Source organism: Eucalyptus grandis, chromosome 8 (assembly GCF_016545825.1).
Source record: "Eucalyptus grandis isolate ANBG69807.140 chromosome 8, ASM1654582v1, whole genome shotgun sequence".
Lineage (NCBI taxonomy): Eukaryota > Viridiplantae > Streptophyta > Magnoliopsida > Myrtales > Myrtaceae > Eucalyptus > Eucalyptus grandis.
The window spans coordinates 23,209,508-23,219,482 of NC_052619.1; the positions used below are offsets into that span (position 1 = coordinate 23,209,508).

At 39.2% G+C, this 9,975-nt stretch overlaps 1 protein-coding gene across 2 annotated transcripts; it reads left to right on the forward strand.

Annotated features, from left to right (window-relative positions):
* The first annotated feature begins 504 nt into the window (after window positions 1-504).
* On the forward strand, window positions 505-3,430 carry LOC104457221 (GATA zinc finger domain-containing protein 10-like). Of its 2 annotated transcripts, none has more exons than XM_039298732.1 (3): window positions 505-651; window positions 1,208-1,776; window positions 2,584-3,430. In XM_039298732.1, the coding sequence occupies exons 2-3, from the start codon at window positions 1,253-1,255 to the stop codon at window positions 3,218-3,220; spliced, it is 1,161 nt and encodes a 386-aa protein (XP_039154666.1). In that variant the 5' UTR covers window positions 505-651; window positions 1,208-1,252; the 3' UTR covers window positions 3,221-3,430. The 2 variants fall into 2 exon arrangements, with proteins under 2 accessions (XP_039154666.1, XP_010070460.2); XM_010072158.3 differs by having other exon boundaries at window positions 1,247-1,776.
* Window positions 3,431-9,975: the final 6,545 nt, after the last annotated feature.

Sequence of the window (9,975 nt, forward strand, 5' to 3'; positions counted from 1 at the left end):
ATCTTAAAAGGTAAGGAAGTTTAGTGCTTCCATGAAAAGAGGTTTCAGCAACTCTTTTCATTGAAGCCAATACTACACGCCACACTTGATTTGCATTAAGGTGAGCAAAAGAATTGGATTGAGCCGAAAATCGGATCGAATTAACCGGTTCCGATCGGTATCCTTCCTTAAAATTGGAATGATGGGTATTCGTCGATCTCCTCAGAAGGTAATTTTAATGTGGCCGATTTCTCTTATTTTGCAATTAATTTCTCTTATTTTGCAATTAGTTTCCTTTCAGTAGTCTCTACTTTAGCTAATTATCCATCACTTTCAAGTCTCATTTTTATGTTATGTATGGTCACGCCTAAGGGCATATCTAAATTCTTCTTTTTGATCAAATTCCCAATTTTTTTTGGTCAGTAAATTCCCAATTTTAAATGTGGACTCATTGACCAGGTCCGGACCGATGACAAAACTACAAAAAGTTAAAACACTAATTGCCTTTTTTTTTTTTTTGGGGTCTTCCTTCACTCGCGCGTCGCCTCTCTCTCTCTCTCTCTCTCTCTCGCCTCGCGACGCTCCCTCTCGGACTCTCAGTCACGCCTCCGGCGGCCTCGCGCACGACGCGCCACCCTCCGCGGCGGACCTCGCCGGCGATCTTCTCTCCAGGTTTCCATCAACTCTTCCTCCTCCTCGTTTCGCTTTTCCTGTTCGCTCGTTGAAGAGGGCTGCTGGGTTTTTGCCAATTTCTCCTTTGCTTGTTCTGTTTTTCTCCTCCTCTCTCTCTTGCTTCAGCTCCAGTGATCATCTTTGCGTACACTTATTGATATGGTTTCTTCTGTTAGTGGGTTCGATTGTCTTTTCAGTGACTCGAATCGGCTGCAAAAGAGAGAGATTGAAGAATTCTTTTTGCAGGAATTTCGATATCCATTCTACTCATTTGGTGATCCTGTGTTTGTGATTCTTGCTGCTGCTATTTGAGTTCCCGATATTCGTCTATCTTTGCTCCTTCCTTCAACTTGGAATTTGCATTACCTTTACTGTTGACTAAGTCTTTTGTTCTGTGTTATTTTTATTTTGTCTTCAATGTGTGCATGGCAATTGTACCGGGGTATGCAACTTTGGGTAGTGGCAAGGCAATTTGGTTGACTGGATTGTTTGGATTGGTCTTTAATAGATCTTATTCGAAGTAGTAATTCGCTTCATGCCTCTGTGTACTTTGAAGGAACTTTTCACGTTTTGAGTCCGAATCCTTATATTCTAGAGAGAGATGGAGGAGAGGAAATCACCGGCGCAGGCACAGCAGCAGCAGCAGCAGCAACTGCTGATGCAACAGCAGCAGCAACGGCAGCAGCAGCAGTTCTTGCTCCTCCAGCAGCTGCAGAAGCAGCAGCAGCAGGCAGCCGCCATGTCACGGTTCCCGTCCAACATCGACGTGCACCTCCACCCTCCAGGGCTCTCCCACCGCCAAAATCAGCAGAACCCTACTGTCTCCGCCCCTAATTTGCAGCATCAACAGCAGCACCAACAGCAGCAGCAGCAGCAACAGCAGCAACAGCAGCAGCAACAGCAACAGCAGCAGCAGCAGCAGAAGCAGCAGCAACAGCAACAGCAGCAACAGAAGCAGCAGCAGAACCAGCAATTGCAGCAGCAGCAAAAGCAGCAATTGCAGCAGCAGAAAGTGATTCGACCGGGAAATCAGGTGGAATTGCAGATGGCGTACCAGGACGCCTGGCGTATTTGTCACCCAGACCTCAAGCGCCCCTTCTCTTCTCTCGAAGACGCCTGCAACAGGTTGTCTCCTCTCTCTCGCTAGCCAAGGTGTTCTCTTGTTTTAGTCTTTTGAAGTAGTTCTTTTGGCCGTGAAAGTTGATGAGAAGAAATGGATACTGTCCAAGTGAGGAAAGTACATTTGACTATGATGCAGTAAAAATAGCACCTTGCACGAGAGATTAATTAGCTGTGATAATGATTTATGCAGGAATTTGCTCTGACTGTAAATATTACTGCATGTTGTAGATTAATTTGACTTCAATCCGAGCAGGTGCTTCTTACACATGAGTGACATTTGGTATTCAACTAGAAATCTATAGTTTAATTAATCTGCCCATTTACTGTCTTTAGTGGATTATTAGGGAAAAATACACTGGTTCGAGTGGTTCATGTCGGCATGAAAAGGGGTGGATCTAGTGATGGTTGCTTAGCAAGAGAAATTGTTTTGATTTAGATATGAATCCTTGTCTTGCTTCTGGTCTGCTCTGCTCTCTTTTTATGGGCCATAGTTTTCAGGTTTCTTGTGTTAGGAACTTAGATGGTTAGGATAAAGGAGGAGTCTTATGTTGCTATCTTTGGAGGGCAGTGTCTATATGGACAGTGTGAGGAGCAGTGCAGCAGAGTTTGCTGTTCAGGCAGCTAGGGTATTAGGATGGGCTTGCATATTCTTCCTTAAGGGAATGCAGCCATAGGCCTTAGATAGTGACACTCGAAGATGGTGTCCCTTGAGCAATACTGTTGTTTATGTAATTTCTCGTACTGGCGTCTGATTACCAGGAGCTGCTTTAGATTTCAGGCTTGGTCAATAACCCTTTTTCTGTGGTGCAGGTTGCTGCCTTACCATGTGATAGCAGATTATGAGGCTGAGGAAGACGATAGAATCCTTGATTCTGACACGACAGGTCAGATTCCTTCTCGTTCACAGCAGTGGGATCATAGCATTGCGGCCAAAGTGGCCGAGTTTGCTTCGACATTTGAGAAACAGGCCCTTGCGTTCAACATAATAACTCACAAACGAGCTTTAGGAGATTTCCGTTCTGAGGAGAGGTTGATGAGTGAGCAGTTGCTGTTTCAAGAGGAAAAAGGGGCAATGCTGGAATTAAGGGCTGAAATTGAGTCGAGAGAGAAAGCTGGGAGGGAGGCTCAGTTGCGCATGGCGGCGATGGCACAGGCAGAGCAAGCTAGAGTTGGGTCACAGGCTCATGCTGAAATGATGGCTCAAGGCCCTATTAGGGCAAATGCTCGCGGATCTCAAGACAATGATATTCCTATGAATCACGACTTGGAGGAGCAGGAAAAGGGTGTTAACCCGGACGAGATGATCAATGGGTGGGCAAATAATGGACAGAGAGACGAGAAGGAACCATCTGAAGATTTCTTAAACGATGAAGAGACCGACAATGGTGAGACGGCCATGCAGAGCGATTGGCGTGAAGTCGGTGAATTTGATTTAAATGCTAGATAAACATGGACAAGAATAAGATCATGTTGTAGCATTCTTTTGATGATATGATGTACTTTCGCTGGAAGAATGCCTTGGTTGAATAGGGAAGAATATGAACCACACAGCCATTTCTATCATAGTCTTCTTGTTTTCTAACTTCTTCGATTCTACTTCTTTCTTCTTAATTTAAATGGCTTCCTGCTTTGACCATCAGAGGGAGGCATTCCTTGACAACACTCACTGCTCAGAGGGAGGCATTCCTTTTTTCTTCCCCCTGTTTGTTGAATTTATGTCCTTGCATAGACTTCTGAGTCTGCTCTTTTGGTCATTTCTGTTCTCGTGGAGGTGGTGGCTTGAATTTATTTTCTTTTCATTTGGAGCCGGCTTCCATGTCTATCAGGATGACAACTTTGCAGGATAATGTCATTTTCAAGTGGTGCAGCCAAACTCGACACCATGAATGATTTTTGTTTCTTCGTACTGTTTTGCTGGTTTTCATTGGCTTAATCCTCAAAATAAACAGACGCTGTCAAAGCACATGATACATTGCCCGTCTTTCAAGTTTGTTCTTCTGGGAGATAAGTTCCTTTGGGAGGGAAGAGACCCAGAGGAACAGAAGTATTGCTAAACAACAGATGATGTGCCTGAGCACATTGACCTGTGAAGCTTCAAAAACCTCATATTTTCCACACACTGCATATATTCTTTGGTCTTTTAAGCACTTGAAAGCATCCCAAGAAAATCCACTCTGATGCTGAGATTGTACAAAAATCTTTAAGATCCATGTACCATCTGTAATCAAACATCAGATAATGAGGTTCCTGCATGAGACCTCCTCGGTCAGCATGCGTTGGCATGTTCTTAAATCAATTGGGGAACAAAAGCCGCGTGAAAATGGAGGCCCGCATTGTGTTTTTGGCATGGGCTTGGGCAGACTCCGTAGAAGCCCATCAGCACACAGAAGTGGCCCGGCCCAAAGAGTATCCACGGAATTCCTAGAGCATGGCCGCCAGTGAGGTCGATCGCTTGCTCGTGTCCCATGGTGACTTCTTATTCCCCTCCTGCTCATCCTCCAGATTTTCAGCTATCTGCCACAATGAAAAATCCTGATCGCTTCCAGTTCTCGATCGATCAGCCGATCAACCACCTCCTCCATGTCACGCCACTCGATTTCACAAATGGCTCTCTCTAGCACCGCCGAACAGAGTCCAAATGCCTATTTTCTCCGGCCCTCGCCGCCGTCTAACAAGGAGGGAAGGTGATGACCATCAGTTCCCCCTTGAAGATGGGCCCGTTGACCGAGGGATGATACACGACACCAGCCCATATAAGAATTTGATTTTGGGCTTTATTGGGCCATGAGTTCCAATCTTTGGCCCAAGTTCTAGCTTTGCCATCAGCGCCACTGTTCCTGCTCCAACGGCCGCCGTGAGGTTTTCGAAATTCAACCTTCGAAATGCATTCAAACATGGGGGTTGGGATTGTGGATAATGATGGCTTGTTTTTTGTTTTGTCTAGGACGTAATCATCAGTTTATGACAAGACAACCTAAATTTAGTGTCGTCGGTGTTAATTCAAAAGCATCTCGAGATCACTTTCCACTCCCAACGTCTCTCCATGCATGTTTTCCTCCACTCCTGGAGGAATTAACGACTGATAGGTAAAAAGCAAAAGCTCATGATTATGAAAGTCAAACTCATGATTACTTGTGAAGAATTCTTTACTTGGAGAACGATTTCTTTTGAAAGGTACATGTCGGTAAAAGATGCACGAGCCCAGTTTCATGTGAAGTTCCTTGTTAAATAATATTGGGACAAAAAGTTTAATGGGAATATTTCGATAGTCTAGATAAACATAAAATCTTATATTGATGTTTCAAAGTTATTATCGAATTATTATTCTATAAAACTGACCAGTATAATTTCCTCTGAAAAAAGTTTAAGCTTTGAAAATGAGTATTGCATTTTGGCTTTGTTACAAACTATAACAACTCTTAGAAAACCGGCTACAACCAATTTAAAGTGTTGCGATTTGTAAATCCGAGTAACCAAACACACGAATGACAACGTTTTGCTGCACAATTACAACACAACAAGTATTGGGGGTGAGTGATTCCAAGTTCTTAAAATTTATCCGTCGAAATAAATTTTCTAATTTTTGGAATCCATAAAGTGTTGGAAATGTGAGTTCTAAATTTTTTGTGTTGATAATCTTAAATGATGCAAATTGATAAAAAAGTTATTTGATAATAATTGAAAGTTGATGGCTCAATATCATTGACTTCTTTCCCAAGACAGTCATCATCAATAGTAGATTCGTAATGGGTAAGATTTTTATTATCATTATTTATTTTTTTAAAAGAATTCCCTCCCTTAGTTATCACATTAGGTGAATTTTTCACTTAAGAGAGCTTATTCAAGCCTAAGTTCCTTTTTTTTTCTGAAAAAAAATGAATAATTTACAAAATATTTTCTAAAAATAGTCATTTGAAATAATTAGTCAATAAAAATAATTTTAAATTATTAACAATTTATGTATAAATATTTTCATTAACGTGAAAGTAGTTTTCATTGAGTTATTTTCATAAGCGATATAAGTGATCTTCTTTAATTTTTTTTAATTATTCATTTACCATGATCCAAATGGAGCCTAAATTAGTTAAGGTTATTAAACAAGTATAATCTCATTAGGTGTTGAATTCTTAATTTTCAGCACTTAATAGGATTATTAAACTGATCATCGACGGACAACATGGTAAATATGATGGTTGTATTTAAATGAATTATTTTGAAAAGGTTGACAGCGACAAAAAGTTTTTCCACAAGATGTCGTCATTTATTTAAATGAATTATTCTAAAATGATTGACAGTGACGAAAAGTTTCTCCACAAGACGCCGTCATTGATCACATGATGGTTGTAAATACTTACTACTTCACTAACCAATTTATCACATTACGCAAGGTGATAGATACCTCATGAGAGAAAATTTCCTTCACTTATGATGTTCGCAATAAAATTCCATTTAAATAATTGAGACCCACAAACTATGCGCATAAATCATCTAATATATAGATTTCTAGATAACTGCATGATATGTATTTGAACTTTTACCTGACATGCAATCTTAAATCTCTTTTTTATTAATGTTATTAAGTTGCTACTGATTGTACACATTGTCACCCACCTCAAAATCGTTGTTACTAGTGTCATCTCGCCTTCAATGCTGTTGAACTTGACCAATATCACTACCACGCCACACACCACCATAATCGCCAACACAAATAAAACCACTACCATAATCGTCGACACAAACGCCACCACTCGACTCGGCTGCCAATTTTGCTACCATACTCAAATACCCAAGCCACAACTTCAAACACCAATACCACCATCGACTGCCACTACCACCGACATAATGACCAGATAGCTGTCGGGCACCTTCACAACCCCTGCGACCACTAGCAGTTAGTGGCATGCATCTGAAATTCGAGGTTGCAACTTAAATTTGAGGCCATGTGACTCATGTATTTAAGGTTGGGAGACCACAAAATAGGGGGAAAAACTGAGGGTCTATTAGGATTTGTTTTATTTTAACTTTTTCAATATTTTTCCAAAGTTTGCTACTATCACAAATTGTTAAAAATATATGCAAATGCATTATTATTAAAATTTTCCTAACTTGAAAGATTTAGATAATATTTTGAGTTAAGCAAGCTGGGAATTTCTATTTCGTTTTCCCCACTTTTGATGACAAGACCTCATTCCTTTGCCTGGAATATATACCGTTGAATTGTCCAAATTGAATTGGCAGTCTGCATGACCAAAGCGGTGGACCAGACACTGGGGACAGAGACAAGAAAACGTGGGACTAAGGAAAAGGATATGATTCCCTTTTTGCCGGATCTGATTGGCAGTAACTGACCTGTCCTCATGTCTTGGGAATAGTCTGCCCTTTCTCTCCCGATTCCGCAGCTACATACTGTCTCTGTCAAAGTAATTTTAGAGAAGATCACATTTTTTTTTTGGTCCTCATGTAATTAGGAGCTTTCACTTTTGCTCCTTAATATTCGGTTTTGTTATAATTGTAGTCCTCATATTTTTCTCCGCTGACAATTCAGCTCTTTCCACCAAATATCCATTCAAAACATGATGAAATTGTCGAGTCAACACTAGCAACTAGCAAACCACATCTTGAGTGCAAGCCTCTAAAAGTACATTTTCAGTCCGTGTGCCTTGTAAAGTGTTCAAATTTAGTCCATGTATTTCTTTTTGCAACAATATTAGTCCCCATACCCGTTGATTGATGAGAATCTAAGTACAGCTAATTAATGTCAACATTCTTAGTAAGACTTATTAAGTCCTTAAAGTTAGTCATGATGGTTTTATAAGTAGTAATTGAAGAAAAATTTAACTAAGCTATCTAACATTCAAGGGTTAGAAGTATTTCTTGATACCTAAAGGTGCTTTTTGTAATTCTGATGAAGTTAGTGTCCTTATTTGAAAATTTTCAAAACATGAAAGTTGAAGGTGATGATCTCATCTTCTTTTGACATTAGTTTTGTTGAAATTGATGCACTTTTGATTGTTTAAGGAACCCGATTAGTGTGCCGACTTATTCGCACCTAAGTTCTAGAATTTATTTCCCAAGAATGTCAAACTTGTTTCAGAATTTCAATAAAATTGAGGTCCTTGTTTGCCATAATTCAAAACAAGAAAATTTTTCTTTAAGCACTCATTTGCAATTACATAAAAGTTTTGTCCTTGATTGCAAAAGATTGAAATGAACTGACTGTTTCATGTTGGTTAAGTGAGCCATCTTGGTTCACTTCACATTATTTTGATTGTATGAGAAACAAGATCTTTTGGCCTAAACGCATGCAACTTTATTCTCTTCGCATGTGGTTCACTCCCATGAACGGTCTAAAATTTGGTTATCAATAGTGGGTGAAAAATGTGTTTAGAATATTTAAAAGTTATTCACTTTTTTCTAGAAGTAGTCCTAAATACGTCTATATGGATTTGAACCGAAAGTGAGGATATTGTTGTTTAATATAGTGAAAATAATCTTATAGGGTTATCAATAAGATTGGGTTCACTTATAAAAGTAGGAACCGCCAATTAGTAGTTTGCCATATACTCCGAATGGAAATGTAACGAAAGTAATTAAGTTTTCATTGAAAATTAGGATTAGTTTTGTCAATGAAACAAAGCGTAGGACTTAATTTGTTAATTCTTGATCTGTTTTAGCAGCTTGGACACGTAGGCACGGCACATGTCAATAGCTCGGTGTTTTTTTTTTTTTTTTGGTCGAAAAATAGTTCGGTGTTGACTTAGCAATTTCTGACAAATTTTGAATGGAAAGTTTGACACCACAACTTATATTGTCTCCGTAGAATAGTACGAAGGCTAAAATTTGAACTAAAATATAAAGATCAAAAGTAAAACGTCCATGAACTGCAAGGACAATGATGTAATTTCCAAATATTTAGATCATCATAACAACTTATAATCTCTATTTAGCTCTATTCTTTTTTTGAAAAATGAATAATTTATGAAACATTTTCCTAAAAAAAATTACTTATATTGCTTGAAATAATTGGTCAATAAAAATGACTTTATTATTGATAATAATTTATGTTTAAATATTTTCTTGACGATTAAAATATTTTTCATTCGTTCATTTTTATATGTAATACAAGATATCATTTTAAAGAAAAATATTTTGTAAATCAATCATTTTTCATGAAACAAACACACCATTTATCTCTTTTTTTGTCTATTTCTTCTTCTTCTTCTTTTTACAGTAAATGCACATTATTTTTGGGGAACATTCTAAATAAGGAATTGGAGTCCCTTCATTTTCTGAAATAAGGGGCTGAAGTGGATCTTGTGTCAAATAAGACTTTAAGATGACCATGGTCATTTTAAATAAAGACTAACTTGCTAGTTGTCGATTGGCTAGATATTCCAACCGTTCAAAGAGCGTTTTCTTCCGAATACAATTTTTAATTTTAATTATTTTAATTATTTTCCTTTCTTTTCTCTTTTTTTTTTTTTTTCTTTTCAACGAGGGCCGATAGTCGTGGGTAGGGGCTAACGGCCGTTGGTAATGGCTAGTGAGGGCTCGGCAACTCTCACCGTTGACCACTAGTAAGGGTTAGCAAGAGCTTGCTAACCACGAGCAAGGCCACCCTCGCCAGAACTGGCGAGAAATTGACCTTGCCTGAGGCCGTCAATCATTGGTAAGGGCTCAAGAGGGCTTGGCGACCCTTGTTGGCCACTACTAAGGACTGGCAAGGGCCTACAAGCCCTCGTTGGCTGCTAGTGAGAGCCTGCCAAGGGCCAATGAGGACGGCCACACCTAGGGCGAGGGTCGACTTTACCTAGGGTTGGCAATCCAACGAAGGTCACCATCACCCAAATCTCTCTAGGGATAGCCGATGGCTGGTCAGCCACCAATGAAGAAGGAAGACAAACCAATAAAAAGGAAAAATAGGCAAATGATGGAAATGCCCTTATTAGCCGGAAAATCAAGCTCTTATTTGAAACAAACTAACTATTTTAGGCTTTTATTTGAAGTAAGATCAATTTTAGGCCTTTATTTGAGATAATTATGGCACTTCAAACCCTTATTTAAAATAAAGTTAATTTTGAACTTTTATTTGAAAAAATGAAAGGCATTTCAAGTTCTTATTTACTATTTGCCCTAGTTTTTATGTGGATCATGGCTTTTACTAAATCGGGACAATGTGGGCTCCCCACATGGCTCGAGCTT